General features: G+C 38.6%; 1 protein-coding gene across 4 annotated transcripts in view; it reads left to right on the top strand.

The window, feature by feature from the left end:
- Nucleotides 1–22,507, top strand: part of zgc:109889 (WH2 domain-containing protein) — a 55,740-nt gene that overhangs the window by 23,623 nt on the left and 9,610 nt on the right. For 2 of the 4 annotated variants that reach the window (XM_022678537.2, XM_022678539.2), the window contains exons 2-6: nt 3,509–3,650; nt 5,455–5,589; nt 17,517–17,670; nt 18,951–19,068; nt 22,278–22,355. In XM_022678537.2, coding sequence (XP_022534258.2) covers nt 3,518–3,650; nt 5,455–5,589; nt 17,517–17,670; nt 18,951–19,068; nt 22,278–22,355 — 618 coding nt within the window. In that variant the 5' untranslated portion in view covers nt 3,509–3,517. The remainder of the gene's footprint in view (nt 1–3,508; nt 3,651–5,454; nt 5,590–17,516; nt 17,671–18,950; nt 19,069–22,277; nt 22,356–22,507) is intronic. The other 2 variants (XM_022678538.2, XM_022678540.2) reach the window with 2 other exon arrangements.

A 22,507-nucleotide genomic window follows, 5' to 3' on the forward strand; every position in this document is an offset into this window, starting at 1 on the left:
GTTAAAAGACAAAGAGATTCCCTCTACAGTCAGGAAGTGTGATTGTGTGCCACTTTGACCATCACTGAAGGACACACTTTAATCATGCATTTCTGGACAAGCTGAGAGGTACAAAACTATCACTGAACATGAAAGAAGCATGTAGACTGAGTCATTACAGTATTTTACACAAATATGACCTGCCCATTTCACCAGCATTCTAGGCAGGAGTGTTAATGATAAAGACACTGTTCTCCTGTTTTTTGCAAGTCTGTGGAGCTGCCAATATTTTCAATCATTTTTTGCCGTATTTATGATGTGTTGATGTATTTATTGTATGCCAGAATAGAAACCAAATGACGCAGGCTGCATTAATACAGTTGTCCGACACTGGCTGCGCTACTTTTAAAATGATTATAATTTTTTTTTTAATCTAGGAAAATGAAACCCAGCCCTAGTGTTAGTCATCTGCAGTTAGAGTGATCTGCCCAAAGGCAGTCCCAGTCTGCTAATGGATTTTTAAGTGTAGACTGTTAATTTAGTTCTGACCAAGGGCTTATGTAGTCAACAAAAAGATATAATGTTCATCTGAAATTAAACTTACTTTCACCACTCCTCCCTGCTATTTTTAATGTGTCTGATTTCAGGTTTTTACCTTAGAGTGTATTTATGTACTACTCTCTGGTGGAAAACCTCATTTTTCTAAAACAACCTACGGTGGCCGAGAAAGCCCAACGCAGTGCAAATTGAAAAGCGCTGCAAAAGCACAAAACACATCCATCAAAATTACAACACAGGCGCAGCAAATAGAAAAACGCGCTGCAAATAGAAAAACGCGCTGCAAATAGAACCACAACACAACGGTAGTGAGTCACAACACAACGGAATTTTCCCGGGGGACCTTAAAAGATACTGTACCAGCTAAGCTGCATCTTCAGTAACGTCTCGGACTTCACTATGTGTACAAAGGACAATAAGTGGCAAACAAGGCGTTTTGTGAAGCAGAACTTTTAATAATATGCACACAACCGTGGTAATCACAGGTAATAAACATAACTTACTTTTCAGAAGCTTGTTTGCCACTTATTGTCCTTTGTATACAGCTGGTACAGCATCTTTTAAGGTCCCCCGGGAAAATTCCGTTGTGTTGTGACTCACTTCCGTTGTGTTGTGGTTCTATTTGCAGCGCGTTTTTCTATTTGCAGCGCGTTTTTCTTTTTGCAGCGCGTTTTTCTATTTGCAGCGCGTTTTTCTATTTGCAGCGCGTTTTTCTTTTTGCAGCGCGTTTTTCTATTTGCTGCGCCTGTGTTGTAATTTTGATGGATGTGTTTTGTGCTTTTGCAGCGCTTTTCAATTTGCACTGCGTTGGGCTTTCTCGGCCACCGTAACAACCAGCATCACTTAAATGCAAAAAATCATAAGGTTACATTTTTACTAATAGTTTCATTTTTATTTATTTACATTTTGTTCAGAATATACTATATGTACAAAAGTATTGAAATGCCTGCTCTTTCATTGTTTCTTTCTACATCAAGGGTATTAAATGCACTGTAAAAATAAACATTCTGAATGTGACTCGTTGGCAGCAATTAGACAGTAAGTTGCTGTAGTAAATTTTGCAGGATGCATACGCTACATTTAACCACAGTACCTGTAAAATATTGTAATTTATCTTACAGTAATAATCGCTGTGGTGCAATCATTATCACAGTAATTGATAATGATTGATTATGATCATATTATTTTTTATCACAGCAAATGTTACCGGTAGACTATGCTGTATAATGAATATATGTGTTTTTGACAATTGTAATTTATTCTATTGTAGTTGTTATTTTTTGAAGCTTTTAAAAAGCAGTATTTAGAAGGGGATTTTTATAAATATTTGGGCAAATTTTATCATGAAATCACTATTGTGAATCAGATCATGGCCTGAGCGCAACATCACAACCCAAATACTTGTGAATGTTTTGGTGCATGATGATGCCTCCCATTATTACGCCCCTAATATGTAAGTGCGTTCTGTAAGCATGTATGTGTTTATTTGTGCAAGTGTGTGGCTGTGTGTGTGTGTACGCTCATTTCTGTCCTTTGTGTGTGTGTGGCTGTGGCAGTAGCTCATTAGATCTCTGTTCGGTGTTGTCTGCTGCAGTGTGAAACAGCTTGAGATGTGAATTGTCCCCAGGGGTAATCACACACACACTCTCTCTCACACACACACACACACACACGCACGCACACACAGATATACCAGCCAGGCTCATCAGCAGAGCAGCTCAGTGAGCTCAGCAGAGGAGAGATGCTGGCTTTAATGTGACGCTCTTTGTGCTGCTATTATCCCTCATCAGAAGATCAGAAGGTCTGGGTTGCGTTAGCACCCTCTGTGTACAGAGTGGATGTGTGAAACGGCTCAGTACTCAAACCCGTCAGCATTTCATGCAGCGCTATCTTCTGCCCACTGTTCTGCATGTGCTGGCCAAAATGAATAGGTCCTGACTTCCCTGGTGGGCTTTCTTCTTGGCTTCCTCATTCGAACTGTTCACAGATCAGAGCACCTTTTGTGTCTAGTTATAATACTATATTTAAAAAAAAATAAAAGCAATGGTTGAAATGCTACTCATTATTTCAACACAGGTCCTTTCTTTATTAATTACAAAAGATGCATTCAGGGTCTTTAAGGTGCATGATATTGAAAAGGTGCACGGACATTGCAATGCACCATTTTCTGCTTATATGTATACATTGTTTTATACAAAACTAGATAAATGTTTTATCAAATTTCACCCATATAGCCAATAGAGTAGCCCAAATTGAGCTGTGGAGAAGGGAAAATGTGTTTTCTTGAATGATGGTGCTCCATTCAGTGCTGTTGTGGATGACTTGGGGTTTGGATGATTTGGGGATAAGGTGAGGTGACAGACATCCGTTATTTTGACCTGACTAAATGCCCTTGTCACATAATAAAATCAAATCCTCACATCAATGCTCCAGAATCTTTTAGAAAGTAAAGACAGTAAAGACAGAAACTCCAACAAAAGCAAGATAAACAGCTTTTTAATACCCTTGATTACAGAAGAAATAAAGAAGGAGCAGATGTGCCACAACTTTTGTAAGTGATCAGTACTAAGAGGTAAAAAGGCACAGGTTGAATCTGAGCTACAGTGCATTCATTTTAGTGCTTTGTATGTGTGTGTGTGTGTTTATATACATATGCATAAATGTATATTGTATACATACAGTACATAGATTCTGTATCCATGTCTTGGTAATGTATCTTGTTGCAGTTTTTATCCATGCTCTGAAACTGTCACTAACAGATCTCTCTTCCTCTCTCTCTCTCTCTCTCTCTTTCTCTCTCTCTCTCTCTCTCTTTCTCTCTCTCTCTCTCTCTCTCCCTCTCTCTTTCTCTCTCTCTCTCTCTCCCTCTCTCTCTCTCTCTTTCTCTCTCTCTCTCTCTCTCTCTCTCTCTCTCTCTCTCTCTCTCTCTCTCTCTCTCTCTCTCTCTCTCTCTCTCTCTCTCTCTGTGTAGTAGTCAGCCATGCCGCTGGTAAAGAGGAGTATAGAGCCCAGGCACCTGTGCAGGGGGGCGCTGCCCGATGGAGTCACCAGTGAGCTTGAGTGCGTCACCAACAGCACCCTAGCCGCCATCATCAAACAGCTCGGCAGCCTCAGTGAGTCTCTGCTTCAATCCTTTTGCTTTTTAGCCTTTTTATCCTCACATGAAATCCAACACAGAGCTTTTTTTTTACTGGTAATTCAAAATTCATGTGGCTTTTTCACAGAAATTTACTGTGAAATATGCACAGATTCATTCTTCTCTCCATAAATATCCCTGTAAATAGGGGGCAAGGATGTGCAGCATGATTGGTCAACATTTTTGTTTCTGAATCATATATACAAACATACTGCATACATTCCTATGATTTTCCTCCCATGGCTTCCCTATAAACTCTAAAACTGTAAAAACAAGCATTACTAGGTCTATTTTTGTGTGCTTTCTTAATCACACCGCATCTTTTTTATTTGTAAATCACCAGATTTTGCAGTCAGTGACCCAGAGTTCACTGTTTTTCACAGTGATCCGTTGGCTTCTCATCACACATGAGCCATCCCACTAATTACCCTGGTATTGTACTGGTCCCCTAGTGAGTGATTGCTGGGTTAGTTTGACTGGAATTTCCTCTTCCCATTTCATTACCAGGACAAACGTGCATGTGTGAAAGAGGCTCTTGACCTCCATGTTATCTGTATGTTCTTCTTCTCTCTTTCCATCCAGAAACATCTTGAGGATGTTATGTTTGTAGTACTGCTGTGAAAGTCAAGCTCTGAATACACAGAAGTGACCTTTATTTATAATGTAGCCAAGCATTAAACAGAAGGTATTGTAAATTGTAAGTTTAAATATAGGTAAAAAAAGACAAAAGAACCAAAAAATCAACAGAAAGTTCAATAATACAAATAAGAATGCATAAAATAACTGAAATAGACAATAGCATAAATAAATCAAACCTAAATACTCTTATATAATAATAAATATAATATAAATTATAAAAAAAAATGAATCAGAATAAACAACTAAAATAGATTGATAAATCAGCCTCCCCCCAAAAAAACAGTAGCAAGCTGAGGTAGAGGTGGTTTGAGACTGAAATGGTTGAGTGACACTAGCAAGTGACGTTTTGGACTCTCCTGTCCAAATTAATTCCAGCGTGCTCTGGTGTCACTTGAACTAAAGGCAAAATTTCCCAGTTTAACTCTTGGCACCAGAAGGGGGATTTAGTCACTGGAACATGTTTGTAATTTGCTTTGTTTACAGAGAGCATTGGTGTAAGGTAAGACTATATGACCAGTTAGCACTCTTCAGATAAACAGAGGCTAATAATACTAATGCTAATAATAATCATCATAATAATAACATTTAGATATACTTGTGACTTTCAAAAAAAATTATATCATTATAAAGTTATTTTATTTCAGTTATTCAGTTCAAAATGTAAAACTTATATATTATATAGATGTATATTTTAACCAGAGTCTGTAGGTAAGAGTGGAGAGACACAATCCAAGCTGCTTGAGGTCTAGAGTAAAGTTTCCACCAATCAGTGATGGTTTGGAGAGACATGTCATCTGCTGGTGTTGATTCACTCTGTTATATCAAATTCAGAGTCCTCTCTGTGTGTAATACATCTGTATAATATAGGAGTTTCACATTTTGAACTGAATTACTGAAATAAAGTAACTTTTCATTTATGTATGAATTTTTTGGTGATGCACTAGTTGATTATAGATGTATTAGGAGCCAGAGTTTTTGTATTTATTTTATGTAACATCTATCGTGTCATATCATATAATATATAATTCTTGTCACTCTTATGAGATGGTTGAGAAGGTGTGAGATGGTGTGAATTGATACTTGAGGATTGAAGTTGTTTCTCTGCTGCTCTGCTCTGATTACTGATGTCTCTCTCTCTGCAGGTCGTCATGCGGAGGACATCTTTGGAGAGCTGTTTAAAGAAGCCAACAGCTTCTACCTGAGGATGAACCACCTCCAGGAGCGTGTGGACCTGCTGGCTGTTAAAGTGACCCAGCTGGACTCCACTGTGGAGGAGGGTGAGTGTCACTGATTTGAGAGATCCTGAGTGATGGATGGCTTCATCTGATGATCGTAAGGTCTTATGATGAAGTTTGTGTTGTTAGACTGTTTGAGCTGGAGAGAAAGTGAGAGCGGGAGATGGAGAGAGTGTTCTCCTTTGAGCACTGTCCTCTATTAAACCTCCTCTGAGACTATAGTTAGCTAGGCGACCTAGCTTTTTCACAGAGGAAGAGTGTCTCATAGACTGAAATAACTCCACTGCTTACACTTGTGCTCCCTTGCTCTTGCACTTCACTCCAGCTCTAATTTTATGTTGGTGTTTGGTGTACTTTTTCAGGAAAGAACTTTTTTTTTTGCTTCTTCTTTCTTGCATGAATCCAGTTTGAACCCTGCTTTAATTCACTCAATCTTTTGTCTTGGAGTCGATCAGAATGTAGGATATAAGAAAACTGGTGATGCTCCATTCTCTCACTCTTGTGTGTTAATGTGCTTTTTTATAGATATTTCTGAACACATAAACCAACCTGTATTTCACCCAAACAAGAAAATAGGACTGAGCGATATGATGATACATTTTTTATCATATTTTTAGCAAAATATGTAAATATTATTTCCACTATAAACAATATTAATCATGGGGGCTCCAAGTGGTCAAGTGGACTAAGGTGCTGCCACTGTGATCAGAAGAAAATGGGATAAAAAAATGTATGTTGGTGTTTGGTGTTCTTTTTCAGAAAATAACTCTTTTTTTTTTTTTTTTGCATAAATCCTGTTACCCTGCTTTAATTCACTCAATCTTTTGTCTTGGAGTTAATCAGGATGTAGTACATAAGAAAAGTGGTGATGCTCCAGTTTCTCACTCAGGAAAGAGGAGTCATGTATCTGAAGTGCAGCTTTTAATATTTTCACCTCTTTAAAGGTCTCATTCCATAATATTTATATTCATTTATCTAGTTGTGGTCTCTAGTATGAATAAATGCCCTGTGAGCTGTTTTTTGTTAAAAACAAAGTGCTCTGGTGATCCAGTATAATCCTGCTTTAGTCTGGTGGAGGAGTGGGCGGGAAAAAAATTACAGGATTTCAGCTCTTGCTCATAAATATTCATACATGCAAACATATTGCCTCTGATTGGCTAACAGCAATGCGACGTCCCTGCACTGTTCTGCAGTGAGTCCAGCTGTGTTGCTGCCTGGCTTCAGTTCTGTCTGTAGGAGGTCACGAGCCAAGGTGGGCGAGGTCATGAATACTTATTCACGAGTTGACGTAGACACGGTGCTTTTCCTGATTGACTCATTTTTTTAAATATTTTCTTTTACTAACTACTGCCAAAAATGAGAGGTTGAGGAACAGTTTTATGTGCAGCATGCATATCGTCGCTGTCCAATGAAAAACAAGTATCTCCATTTTTGTTGATTTTTAGATTGCTACATAATTTGAACATACAAACTCTCCCTTATACTGTCTTAATATTTCTTGACTTCCATTGAAAGGGATGATGGTTTTATCTCTGTCCTGTAAAGTTGATGTTTTGGTTATACGTGTTTTTTCATTGGACAGCAATGATATACAACTCAGAGAGACCTATTGTATTTCACAAAGATCCACAAAAAGTGGATTTTAGCAGAATGACCCCTTTAAGAATCTGGGTTGTTATGACTTTTCAAGGCACCACATTTTGCAAGTAAGGGTTATTGGGCAAAACATCTGCAAAACACTGTATGTTCTCACCTTTGTAGTATGGATAAAGATTTCAAGATACTTCCAGATAAGAGGTAAAAATGTATTAATATAGTAACTTTTTTAAGAGAAGAAAAAAAATGACCTTTTCTGCATTACTTGGTATTTCCCTGCTAACGTTGATGTTTTGAGCAGCTTAGTGGACTTCCACTTCCACCATAAACAATATTGATCATGGGGGCACCAGATGTTCCAGTGGACTAAGGTGCTGCCACTGTGATCAGAAGAAAATGGGATAAAAAAAAAACAAAAACAATAATAATCACGATACAGGAAATCACAATCAAAATGCATCAGTAGTGGCAGATCTTTAAAAAATCTGCACATGTACATTCCCATACTGAATACAGTGACTTTTAATAAAAATAGAGTGCAGTTCGTTCAGTTTGTCTGGACTAATTATGCTCTTTATAATATACAATATATGTACAGTTGCACCAGTGTTTTTAGGCACTGAAGATATTTTACTATATTCTATGATACACTACATTTATATGGCCAAAGGTATTCGCTCACCCATCCAAATCACAGAACTCAGTAAGCTCAGTAAACTCTAGCGTGGTACAGTGATAGGATGCAGCACCTGTGCAACTTGTCTGGTAATAAAATGTCCTCAATAATAAATATACATGAATGTAGACAGAGCGAGTCGCTGTCATTCCCAGTCTCTTCCACTGTGTAATAATCTCACTGACAGTTGACTGTGTAATATTTATTACTGAGGAAATTTAATTACCGGACTTGTTGCACAGGTGCTGCATCCCATCACTGTACCTGTCACTGTTACTGAGCTCACTGAGCTTACTGAGTTCTGTGATTTGGATGGGTGAGCGAATACTTTTGGCAATCAGAAAATCAGAAAGCTATAGTCATGTATATAGCAGTTTTGATTTGCTTTGAGTATAAAAGGTCAGATCAATGACCTACATTGTGTTGCTTTTGACTGTTTAAAGTGAATTGAGAAGAGTTTATTTCAAGACTTAAAGACTTAAAAGGTATCTTGGCCTTTTTAACACAGCATTTAAGGCTAATCACACCACTGATCTCACCAAAGCCTCTCTGATCTGAGTAGACGTGTTTGATGTTCCTCTGTAAAAAGATGTTTATCTGACTAAAACATTCTCTCTCGATAAATCTTGAAAATGTAGTTTGAAGCTTTACATTTTAGGTTTTAAAAGGCGATTACCCAGTTTTTGAAGAGGTGTCAGCACTTGTTCCCTCCATTGACCTTAGAGAGAAATACTGAAGTGTCAATTTAACCCTGGTCTTCTGTGTGTAGTGGACCAGCCTGTGGCAGAAAGAGACACTTCCCCACCCATGCTCTTAATGCCTCTACTGATAAAGGCCCATAGGGAATCCATTATGTGTGTGCGTGTGTGGGTGGGTCTGACCTGAGGATGACCCGATCTTCATGTGTGCTGCTGCAGTTTACAGGACGAGGGACAGAGAGCCTCAGAGAAACAGAACAGCGAGGGAGATGATCAAAAGAATATTGATAAGGCAGATGTGTGCATGTGTGTGTTTGAGTATGTTTTTAGAATGTATTCAGAATATAACTGTTTGGATTTCATATAAATATGAGGATTAACAGAGTGAGAATCTTCAAGAGCTTTAAAAAAATATTAATCCCTATTTATTAAAGGTATCATGAACTTAAAGCTAGTCCTAAGAACGTGTCTTGGTCATAAATTGTACTTTAATTTGGGAATCTCTTTTAGGAATGCTGTTAGGAAATCAGAAGTCAGAAGTAGTGCAAATAGTCCACTGTAAGCTCTATCATTTGGAGATTTAATGCCAGACGACGCCTTGTGGTTGATGGTCTAAAGCGAGCATATTTGGCCTTGCCCTCAGTGGGAAATAGCATTCCTCCACTCCCAATTACTCTAATGCAATGGCTCTCAAACTGTGGTACGTGTATGGCTAGTGTTACACAAAGCATTCCAAGATGGTTCACCACATGGCATCAGAAAATGCAAATTATCCAAATTATTGGATAAAGTTAATGCTGCTCCAGCAGTGCTAGCCGGGGTTAGCAGCAGGCTACAGGCCAAAAATACTCACTTCTGAATGGTGAAATAGCTGTTAGCGGCTAATGCTAATGCTACTAAATGAACTAAACTGAAACTCCTTTATAACGCTGTACTTCAGCCAAGTGGCTTTAGTGCACCTTACAACCTGACTGATAAAATTCATACATAAAGGGACTCGATTAATAGGCGCACTGATGTTTTTTTTGTTGTGGTAAATTAAAGGATTTTAAGTGCGCCTTATATTGCTAAAAAATACAGTGATTTAATTTCAAATCCTAGGTGATATGCGGTCTAAAGCGTTTGGGAACCACTGCTGTAATGTAAGAGAACTGGCAGTTAGTGTTCTCCTGCAAGAATACAGCTGTATATTACCATTGTTGTAGACTAGTATTTCCTAGTCCTGGTGTTGGTACCTCCCTACTCTGCACATTTTAATGGTTCCCCTGCTGAGCTTTTGGGGACACAATAAAAAAAGAACACCTTGGCCTTCAACTTACCAGTGCTGTAAGCATCAGTTGATGGATGGAATTGGAAAAGGACCAAATTACGTGGTGCAGGGTAAGGATGCTGTGTTGTCCAGGACTAGGTTTGTTCTGTTTCTGGGTAACTCATCCACAGGTAAATACAAATGTATGATACACATCTAACATTGTGCAGATTTGTGTGTGTTTAAGCTAAAATAAGTTGTAAGTGCAAAGCCTGGATGCTTCCAAAACGAGCAGCGCTCCCCCCTAATATCTGCTATTATTATTAATTTATAGCCAGCCGTCAGGTTTCTGCTGGCCTTTCATTTCTTACTGACCCACAGAGACAAGGTCAACGTGAGACAGAGTGATGGACAGTGTTGTGTGCTACTTAGGGTTTCTTTGAGGATGCCATAGAACAGGGGTGTCCAAACTTTTTTTGTTGGGGGCCAAAAGGAGAAATATATTTGAAGTCACGGGCCACACTTTAAATAATACTTTTTTTCCTGATTATTTCATTTACACATCATTTTACTTGACTTACTATCTTTATCTTTGAAAGTGTTGTGTAAACTAAGATTTTTCATATTGATGTTTAATTTCATGTCTCTTAATATTAAATTCCTTAATTATGGCAACTTTTAGACTCTGTTTTTCTGCGCTAGAAATGCGCACTCTCTCCGCTTTTAGACTCTTTGGGCCGTTTCTGACACCTAGCGTTCAAACTTTGAATCTCACATTATAAAAACCTGCTTAACAGCGGGCCAACTTTCATTCTATTTCTAAAATACCTCGCGGGCCGCTCCAAAAAAGGAAACGGGCCGCAAATGGCCCGCGGGCCGTAGTTTGGACACCCCTGCCATAGAAGAACCATCCAATAATTGTGGGATAACTTACAATCTTGTTGCTGATTGCAATCAAATTTTCACAGCTGTGTAGAAAACCTGCCCTGAAAGCAGGTTAGACTCTTCTTAGTATCTCTGAACTTTTGTCTAAAAGTGTATCTTAGACAAACAGGCGTCTAAAGCGCTGCCTCTATAATTGGGAGATAGCAAGTTCAAATTCCCAGTCATGTAGTTTGCCATCAGCTGCCGGAGCCCCGAGAGAGCACAATTGGCCTTGCTCTGTCTGGGTGAGTAGATGGCACTCTCTTTTCCCACATCATCCTAAAAGGGTGATGTCGATCACCAATCCATCAGAACCGAGTCGCTGTGCTTTTTTCCGAGGTCAGTAGGATGCTACTCAGCAATGTTCAAAAAGAGGCGGAGTCTGACTTCACATGTGTCAGAGGAGGCATGTTCTAGTCTTCACCCTCCTTGTGTTGAGACATCACTAGTGATTGGGGATATACAGCTGAGTAGCAGCTAAATGGGTGGGGCAATTGGCCACATAAATTAGAGAGAAAAATGGGAGAAAATTAGAAATAAAATAAAAAAAGATTTTCTTTATGAAATCAAATGTGGTTATTCCACGATATAGCACAAAAAAACTCTTTGTTGCACCTATATATTTAAGGGTGATGCTAGAACTGAATGGTAAAAGCCCTGCTGTTCAGTAGTGATGTGTGTGTCTCTGTGTGTGCCATTGTGTTGAAGTGAGAGGATCTCACTGAATACCAATCAGCTGTGCTCTGTATAGGCTTCCCCATGCTCTGATCGATACATCTCCACCTATAATGGGCCGCTGTAGGAGAGAGACGCTGGTTCTGACCCTCATTCTTTTGACTTTGTCTTTGTTATGAATGTAAATGTCAGCACATTGCTGGAAGCCTCACACAGTCAGCCTTTTAACAGCAGCGTAAATGAAGAGTTCAGCACAAAACTATGCTTTTTTCCACTGCCCCCCACCCCTTCTCCCCAACTGTAATCCATCAGCCAAACCGTAGCTGGTTTCTGAAGATTGCTTCTGTGTTCAGCACTGCAGCAAAACAGTAATGGAAGCTTATGACTTCTAATTAGCATTGTGGAATCATCACTCATCACTAGCCTTAAAGCATTTTGTGGTGTCAACCAACCCTCAAACACACATGTTCATGAAGATTACACTGACACTAGATGATGTATGACATGTACGTGGTACTGATTGAGGCAAGTGTGGGATGATTTGAGCATGGTTAGGATTTCATTAGCCTCTTAGCTCCAGTGAGAGGCTACAGCAGTAGTGCTTCTCAGACTGTGGTATGAAAAGAATTTGCTGTTTGCAATGGAAAGTTAAGGGCTGATATCTATAGAGTTTACCTGTAATGTGTAAATCATATTTACATTTGTAAAGAAAATTTGTAAAAAAAAATTGTTTAGTGCTTAACCCTGTATGAACTATCGTAACTACAGTAAACTAATTATTACTTTAACTTCAGTTTTATAGGCCCTACAATTAAACCCTGTGGAACTCAAGGCATAATGAACCAATAAATTCAGAGTAGTTTTAATGTTATTACGATTAATTGCTAAATAATAAACATAGGCTTTAATGAAATGCCATGTGGACACCATTTTCACTCCATTGCACTCCTGTTGTTTTTCTCTGACTCAATAGTTTCTAAGACGTTTTAGTAGGCAAACACCATGACATTCTATAATGACGGCTTGCAGATTTCTAGATTAGGAATTTTCTACACAATTAGTAAAGAAAGATTGGAAAAAGACCACTGAAATTGAGAACCACTGCTCTACTGCACTGAATATTACACTGAATATCATAGCTATTGGACAAATAAATAGTAGTAATAATATTTAAGAAACTCCTGAAGACAGAGCTCTTCAAAGAGTACATACTCTCCTAACACCTCTAACACACTAACTACTTCTAACCTCATTTCCTTCTTCCCCTCCCTCACTCCCCATTATTTCCCTTTGACCTCCTTTAAGCCCTGTCTAAAGATGTTTTTACCTTTAACTTCTATTACTTTTGTACTTCACTATTGTAAGGCGCTTTGGACAAAGCATCTGCCAAATGTATGTAATGTAATGTATTCCATTATCTTAACATGTTAAATAGAAAGATGTTAAGATCTTGTAATGTTTAGATCTCATGTGCTGGATGGTAACTCAATTACATGTAGCAGGCTCAAAATTCAGAATAAGTAAATGCATGGGTAAAATCATATCAGTCCAGAAAGTGACATTATCTTTAACTGTACTCAGTATTGACGAAAGTATTGGGACGCCTGCTTGTTTATTTTGACTCAATAGTGTTAAAAACACTATTTATCCTGCTTGTTTTGGAGTACAAGTCTCTTCTGTCTAGTGTATGATTTCTACTAGACTTCAGGAAATTTCTGTGATAATTTGATTGCATTCTCCAGCCCATTCCATTACATTGCATTACATTTGACAGGCGCTTTTATTCAAAGTGACTTACAATAATGATGTATATTTAGCAATAGCGGGTGTAGAAGTTCAAGGTGAATTTTTTTTTTGATGGGACCAAAGTACAAAGGGGAACAGTGGGATAGAGGAGGAAAAAGGGTTAGAAGTAGTTAGTTTCTTAAGGGTGTTAGGAGAGTAAGTGTTCTTTGAAGAGCTCTGTCTTCAGGAGTTTCTTAAAGATAGCGAGAGATTCTCCTGATCTGGTAGTGGAAGGTAGTTTGTTCCACCATTGGGGAACTCTGTATGAGAACAGTCTGGATTGCTTTGTGTGAATGTTTGTTTGGTAAAGCAAGGCGACGTTCATTGGAGGAGCGCAGCGGCAGGGAGGTAGTGTAAGCCTTCAGGAGTGAGTGCAGGTAGGAAGGAGCTGTTTTGTCATCACCTTGTCGGCATATGTAAGACCTTTGAATTTAATACGAGCAGCAACTGGTAGCCAGTGGAGCTAAATGAGCAGTGGGGCAACATGTGCCTATTTTGGCTGGTTGAAGACCATAGTGGTTTTACAACGCAGACCATTAGAATGGCACTGCAGTAGTTGAGTCATGAAATGACCACTGCTTGTACCAGGAGTTGAGTGTTATGTTGTGTTAGAAATTGTCCATTTTATCTGATATTATACAGTGCAAAACAGCAGGATCGAGCGACTGAGGCCACATGGTTTGTAAAGGATTGTTGGTCATCAACCACAACGCCCAGGTTCCTAGCAACCTTTGTTGGAGAGAGTGAGAATGAGTCGATGTTTGTGGTAAAGTTGTGTTGGATGGATTGTTTTGCTCATATAACCAAAAGTTCATCCCATCCCACAATTATTAAATGGAGCACCAACATTCTAGAGAACACAGTTCCACTGCTCCACAGCTCAATGCTGGGGTAGCCCCTTTAGCCCACTCCTGGCCTTATGCACGGTAAGAAAATCGGTTCATATTTGTACAGTGTCTACTGGAGCCTGTGTGTGTTAATGTATTATGCTGTTTCTCAAGCCCACGCCACAGATTTGCTAGAAAGTGTCTCCCTGTTTGAGATTGACCCACATTAAGACTGCCAACATTGCTGTGATGTTTCCTCCTGTGTGAGGAATGCCATTCCTGCTTAATCTTTAATGCTCTGCCAGGCTCTATGGTGGCCGTTAAGACCTAATAAGAGCTCTGATATGGTGCAGCTAATCTGTGCCAGCTCCGGTTAGAGAATAAATAAGATGGTCACAGAAGCTGCACATCAAAGCCTGTGGAGGCCCCACCCCTCTGTGAAAGACGGGCCCCCAGATTTGCCTAATGAAGAGCATCTCATGAATAATGAATACATCTCTGTACACTTGACGTCTACATTGGCCCAGCCCTCAATTTACAGTCAGTTTAGCCTGCAGGAAAATGCATGTTAGTTATAAATATACATGATGTGTGAGAGCTAGAACAGCAACAAAGAGCACTGTACTCTTACTCTACCCACTGCACAGAGGATAAGCTAAACATACACTGCAGGTTAAATCTATGGGAGTGGCCAATGTGAAAATATATTTTACATCCTTTATACAGTGATTTATACAGTTTAATATGTTAAAAATGCAAGACCTTTATACAAGCGATACTTAACACCTGGGACCATCTCTAAACATTATATATACTGTATATCCCAGTGTTTGAGGACACTTACTCTCACCAATGCATTTAAATGCTTTAAGTTAACATCCAGCGATTTAAAATGCAATGCTCAAATAGTACTGAAAGAAAGTGATATGATCTGTATGATCTGTAGGTTGTACTAAATTCTAAATGTGAAAGACACTATAAATAAAAGCTTTCTTATACCAAATTTAAATTGCACTAGCTTGTAAAAACTTTCGAATTACAGAATTACAAGAGCATTAGTTATAATTATAGTTGGTAAAATAATGAAAACAAAACATTAATGAGAGATTACTAATAATGTACTCAAAGAAGAAGTCAATCTTTCATGTGAAAAAACTCAGATGACTCAAAAGTCTAATATTTACTATGACTCCTAAAAGAGATTTCTGAAGCAGTCTTAAAGTTTATTTTTAATTTAAGCTTTGAGAGCATATTAACCCTTTCTCGAGTACAGTCCGATCAGTGGCATTTGAACAGTTCTCTTATTCCACTGATAAATCTTTCCACAACATTTCCACAAGTGCAACAAAAAAAAAAAAAATCATGGAAAGCTTATTTTATTTCGGTGACCAATCAAAATCATCAAACTCAATTTGGCTGCAATTGTGAAAGAGTGGTTCAGGGAGCATGAGATCATCATTTTCACACATGGATTGTTCACCACTGAGTCCAGACCTTAACCTCATTGAGAATTTTTGGGATGTGCTGGGGAAGACTTTTGTCAGGGGTCAGACTCTACCATCATCAGAAATATTAGAGTGTGTGACCTTTTTTTCTTATTGTTGACAACTGTTTTTGGCCTGGCAGGATATTTCTTTTAATGCTGAGGATTATGGCTTAGAGCTAACAAACCACCGCCCCCAACTGAGATACTGACCTCTGTGTGTTTATTGGCTGTAAGCCATAATCTTTAACAATAACATAAATAAACCCTTGAAATAGATCACTCTGTGTGTAATGCATATATATAATTATAGAATATTATATAATATATATATATAATGCAATAATAATTGCACTTTTTAAATTGAAAGAAATTACTGAAATAAATAAACTCTCTTCAATGATATTCCGTTTTTTTCAGATGTACCTGAATAGCACATATGCTATACACCCTAAAATGCAAGAATTTTCTGTTACACCTTAAACGGGGCAAAATCTACAGAAGGTTAAAAGACTGTAGCTGCACTAAACCATTATAAGCAGCTCAATTTTGCTTGTTAGAGAGTTAAATATATGCACTGTGACAACTTTATCGCTTCTGATACAGAATACACATTTTATTGCCTGGTTAATGCTATGCTAAGAGCACATAAATACTGATTTTTAAAGTAGCAATAGGCCATATGGAGCTGCAGCACACTTCCAACACAGTGTTGCAAATGTGGTGCTACTTAATTTGTTTGTGACATTGCAGACTCTGTTCAGCTCTGTGTGTGAGGGAGAGAATGTGAGAATGTCCATCTGTCAGGTCCTGGATGCTGCTCTGTTCACCCTCCATAGGCTCTATTGGAAAATCCCTTTGCTTTAAAGAGCCTTAAGCTGGATTTTCTGTGGTATTTACCTAGCTCTGCCATATCTACTGTGCTGAGAAGCTGCCCTGTAAACTGCCCAAAGACATCCCCCTGTTCAGATCTTAACCTTAACTGTGAAAAGATAACCTGCATCAGTTCAGCTTTATCTTTTTGGAGCTTCTTGTCACTCTGCAGTCTTGGCTATGTTTGAGGAATGGAGGGGGGGAGGGGGCGGGGTCTCTGCTCTGATTGTAATATCATTAGGGCTGGAGTAAATTTGATGTACATAGTATGAGAATGTCTGATGAGATGAATGGGGTCAGTCAGGGATGTATAAGTGGACTGGAGCGTTTCCCCCTTGAACTTTTCAGCTTATTATCTCTCTTAAGTTAATCATGGCTAATTCCCATATGTTCACTTGTTGTACTCTATTGCATGATGGGTACCAGGTCTGGAGGATGAAGACTGACTACTGGCATGTGCTTTCTCTGTGGTATCTTTATCGAAATGCCACACTCTGTATAAATGAGTGAAGAAATGTATATTTTAGGCTACTAATTCTTGTATGTATGTAAGTGAAGGCTAAATAGTGGGTGCCAGATGAATGGGACATTCAATTTCAAAGTTGTATGGGCATCTAACATCCCCCAGAAATATGTCACAGAAGACATTACCACAGCACAGTGGGTGGTAATGATGCTAACCATTGGTTTCTATGGAGAATTGTCTGTGCGAACAAACAAACAGTCGAGTCTGCCAGAAACCACACCCACATTCAATGCAAGAGGGCCCACTCACATATTTCACAGGTCAGTTCAGCATTCCATTGTATATGGCACAAGTCATGGAACACAACACTTACTCTCTTTTCTGTTACTGTCCCATGACTTTTGGCATGTCAGTATAATAATGGACCTGACTACATATCTGCCATTAGGTTAGGTAAGTGTGAGTCAGTCACATAGTTCTGTCCAATGCTGACCTTTGGCACACTAATATATCAGACCTTTATTTTGACCTTTAACATCTGTTTTAGAGGCTCTAGATAAAACGTATTTCATTTAAGTCAAGTAGAGTGCTTCATTAAAAGCGCCTTATTTATTCCTTCTCCCCACTTTCTTCTCTTCTTATTCTTTCTTTTATTACTTGCTTCTCTCAAAAAGAGCTGATCTTTTATTCCTTTTCTCTCTCTCAATCTCTCCACAGTTTCTCTGCAGGACATCAACATGAGGAAGGCGTTCAAAAGCTCCACCACTCAGGATCAGCAGGTGGTGTCTCGAGCCTCCATTCCCAACCCTGTGATGGAGATTTACCATCATGGAGACAAGCCCCCTCCACTCAATATCCTGTCCCCTTACAGGTCAGACCATCATCCTCTTTATCATTTTAATGCTCATATCATTGTGCACACTTTAGTGTATACACTGACTATTTAACTTATTTTTCGCACAATGCACTTACAATTTTTGGGAAAAATAAAGGATTTTAAGTTTTATAAGTGCGTTTTACAATCCAGTGCACCTTTTGTATGAATTCTACCAGTCAGGTTATAAGGAGCAGTAAAGCTACTCAGATGGAGTGCAGAGTTATACAGAAGCTTCAGTAAAGTACCTCCAGCACCAATGCTGGAGCAGTATTAGCATTAGCCACTAACTGCAGCGCTCTCTCTTTCGCCATTCAGGGATGAGTTTATCGGATGTAGTCTGCATATTTACTGTGTTTAAACAAGCTACGTGGGAAGAACACTCAGGATTTCTCAGTGTAGTAATGTTGGGTGGCGTTTACTAGCGCTGCTGCTAACTGTTCTAAAATATTGGAAATCTAAGTTTTTTGTAAATAAACGGAAGCTCTTTACTCACCTAAATAAACAGGTTTCAGGAGAGAAATCTGTATATATTAACATCCAGTGCTTGTTTGACTTAGAACTTTTTTTTTAAGAATTACAGTTTCGTTTACTTGAGACCTGCTGAATTAAAAGGGAAACATCTTTGTTCCTTACTATTGTCGCTTAAAATGGTAGTAGTAATCCGGGGCGTTTTATCTATAAAAATAGACCAGAAAATATACCTTATAGTCTGGTGCACTTTTTCTTTTTTTTTTAAACAGTACATATGTGTCACTCTGCATCCTCCCCATCTCACATCCATTACCATTCAAATGTATAGAATTTAGTAGAACATACCATTGTTTAATTAATTGCACTAAATGGACAAAAGTATTGGGACACCAGCTGATCTGTTGTTACCTTTGAATTAGGGTTTTTTTTATTTCTTTTAGCTACAAGAGCACGTTTCCAAAAAGTGGACTTGAAGCAGCACTATTATTGCAGGAATCACAGTTCCAATGCTCCACAGTTAAATTTAGATGTATTAATCTCAAAGCATGTAATATATTAGATATTTTAAATCTCTTGACAACATTTATTTATAATTGTCTATTTTTAAATGTCTTTACTATGTGTGTGTGTGTGTGTGTGTCAGTCAGAGATCAAACATTTATCGTGTTCTGTTTCAATCAGCCTGAGACAAATAAGGCGCAGAGAGACAAGGAGATGCTACACACAGAATGAATAATAAGAAGAGCTCTGTCTCTATCTCTCTCTCCATCACTTTCCCTATCACTCTCTCTCTCCCTCTCTAGAGATGACAAGAAGGATGCGCTGAAGTTTTACACAGACCCCTCCTACTTCTTCAATCTGTGGAAAGAGAAAATGCTGCAAGCCACAGAGGACAAGAGGAAAGAGAAGAGACGACAGAAGGTGTGTGTGTGTTTGTGTGTTTCTGTCTCTGTTTGTGTGTTTGGGCAAATGTGTGTGTGTGTGTTGTAATTTTTGTTTTCAAGGTTGAGAGATTTTTTGCTTCAATATCTTAAGTTGCTGCTTCCATTACTAACCATAACCATTATGGACACTAATGCTGATCTTCACTGTTTCCCAGTTCCAGGTTGTCTTACTCAATCATGGTTCTTCATCCAAACACATAACATATAACCATAAACACACATACAGTGATCAGCCATAACATTAAAACCACTGACAGGTGAAGTGAACAACATTGATTATCTCGTTACAAAAGTACATGTCAGAGGGAGGGATATACATATTAGGCAGCAAGTAGACAAATAATGGTAATATATCGATTATATATTGTCTTAAAAAAATAATTGTGATAACATTATAACGGACATTGCAAAATAATAAAATTACCCTATTTTAAAAGAGCAGTGAACTTGTAATTATTATTATTTTAGGAGATGTATGATTGGCACATAGATGGATAGATAGATACTTTATTGATCCCGAAGGAAATTTAGCAGCCAGTAGCAGTTACACAACACAATAGACATAAACAATAAATGTAGTACAATACGAGAGCACATTGAGGGATATAAGACTCTAAACTATAAAATTCTAAACTGAGGCTTAAATATAAATACAGAAATATATAAATACAAAAACTATAGAAAGTGTGGAAGTAATCACATGTATTTTTGTCAAAGGTTTGCAGCATCAATACCCCCATTAGCTTCAAGTACCATGTCTTCACCTGCCGCAGTGCAGTCTGTGCATATGGGGGCACCACTATTGACGCATTGGACCTTGTTCAACTTGCTTTAATACTGGTGATGTTCAATCTTACGTGAACAAGTGAGCAAGAAAAAAATGCAGTGGACAATCTCAAGGTCAGCAGAACGGATTGAGTTTATGTCCATATATTGTATTGTATAGGATAAGTCGATAATGTAATTATGGTGATAGGCCTAGCCGCAAGTGAACAGTCAGTTCTTGAAGTTGATGTGTTTAAAGTAGGAAGATGTCCTGGGCATTCAGCCTGTAGAGAGATCTGTAGAGAAGGAAATGGTTCTTTATAAACTCTTGACATCTTAAAGGTCCATTTAGATGTTCTTGAGAATGAAGCAATATCTTTTATAAATGCTTTTATATAACACCAGAAAGGATCTTTACCTCACCTCTGTCTGTTCTTATCGCTACAAGTAAAGAATCCCTTTTTAATTAATACGTAGATTAATTTGTTTGGAAAATATACTTTTAGTGAAATTCCCATATTCCCACATCAGTGTTTCCCAACTATATATTTTATGGTTTATATTTTTATTTTCTCAAACAGACTTGCATAGAAGTGCTTTTTTGACACTGTAATACATAGTTTTTTTTTTTACATATCACACCAATTTTCATTTTTACAGAAAACTGTACAGTGCTATGGAAAAGTAGACTGATGGGCCACAATTCATGGGGCAGGAATTAGTTAAAGGAAAGCTGCGTTGAAGTGAGTTAAACATTAAATATGGGTGGGTGTGGTGCAGTGGATAACACTACTACCTGCCAGTAGAGGTTCAATTTCCGGTCTGGGTGACTATGCTGTGCTACACCAATAAGAGTCCTTGGGCAAGACTCCTAACACTGCCCTTGATGATACCTGCCCTTGCCATTAGCTCACTACCCAGTGTTTAACCTCACTCAAAAGATAACAATATAGCACCTCACAACTTATACAGGTATGGGAACTCCCAGGCTGTCCCCTGAGGTAACACTTCATGATCGATTTACATACGCCTATGGTATGTTAGTGTGTTTGCCCTGTCCCAGTTTTATATGTAACATATTTGTCAGATTTAGTAGTTTTGTATTATCAAAATAATTTCAATGTAAGATAAAATACTGTACAATCTGTAAAAGTACAAAAGAAATATTATCCTGTTTATTAAAGATACAAAATATTTAAAAATATATATTGTCATGTATAGATTCAAGAGCTATGACAGTATCCATGCTTAAAGCTTAAAGTTTTGGAATGTAGGGCCCTCTCTGGTGAGAATGAGTAAACTGCACCGATCATGTGGAGGAATCATTTTAAACTGTGCGGGTGTGATACGGTCTCCTTTTAGAGCGGATGAATCTGATTCCAGGTTATGTTTAGTCAGAGAGAGAGAGTGCTCAGTCAGAAACTTTACTTCAACTACACACTTTGGTTTTACTATGAGTAAATGAGCTACTGAGGTCTGAGTCTCCCCTTCTGAAGTCTCCATTGCTCCACGAGCCACACGCGTTCAGTAAAACTGAGCCAGATCCTCTTTCAGAGGCTGTACATGTGATGTAAGTATGTAAAGTCACGTGACGTGGCTTGAAGTACTCTCGCAAAAAGCGTACCAACAACCCAATTTTTAGAATGAATATATGAGGCTTAGCAGGGATGGTTGTTCCAGCACACTAATACCATTAAACACAATATTTTGTCCCGCTTCTGCTATCAGTTTAGAATCAAAATAATACAGACTGCCACTTTAAGTGTACATGGTGTACATGGTGAAACTGAACTCAATTTTAATTTTAATTTGGCTGTTTATTTCATTTAGTAGCGAAGAGGGCTTATATAAGTTTTGAAAAAATCTTTGTCTTTAATTAATTAAATGATCTTTTAAAATCTGCATGTGTGTTTACTTCTACTGTCATTATCTTATTAAAATGTGTCACATAATTGGCACTACTAAACAGGATGCAAAGCACTGTATGATATACTTTGTTTGAAACCATATATGCAAGTCTATTTGCATTAAGATTAATTACTCAGTTAACCACTCAAGCCAGTACTGCACTGATACAGTGGATTTAGCTCAGCTTGCAGCAGTAGCATTAGCAAGCACATTAGCAGTGCAGACACATCTTCTCAGGATACACACACACACTAATCCCCTCCCCCTCTCCTCCATCATGGGTGAATCTTAATCTAGTGTGTGGATGGGGTTTAAACAACACCCCCTCCCTACAAACACATAGACCAGTAGGTGTTTTTTTGTGTGTGTGTACCAGAAGCTCTATCCTTCTGTCTTACCATAGAATCCCGCTCCCCAAAGAGAGTGTGTGTGTGTGTGTGTGTGTGTAAGTGCGTGTGTGTGTGTATTTGGAGCTGTAGCTCTAACCCCCCAGACTCTCCCCCCTCTCTCCAGACAAGCGCTCCAGCCCAGGCTCACATGGCCCAGTCTAAGTCCAGGCAGGTCCATCCCAGAAGCCCCCTCTGCTCTGCTGTAAGAAACCCACCGTACTGCAACCCCTCTCCTCCCTCTCTCCTCCCTTTCCTCACTGCCCGTCCGTCTCTCAGTCCGTTCCCTCGGCCTGTCATCTGTCCGTCTTCACGTTTCACCAGCTTCTCTGATTTGTAGACTAATACTATCTGTGT

This window comes from Astyanax mexicanus, chromosome 8 (assembly GCF_023375975.1).
Source record: "Astyanax mexicanus isolate ESR-SI-001 chromosome 8, AstMex3_surface, whole genome shotgun sequence".
In the NCBI taxonomy this organism is placed as follows: domain Eukaryota; kingdom Metazoa; phylum Chordata; class Actinopteri; order Characiformes; family Acestrorhamphidae; genus Astyanax; species Astyanax mexicanus.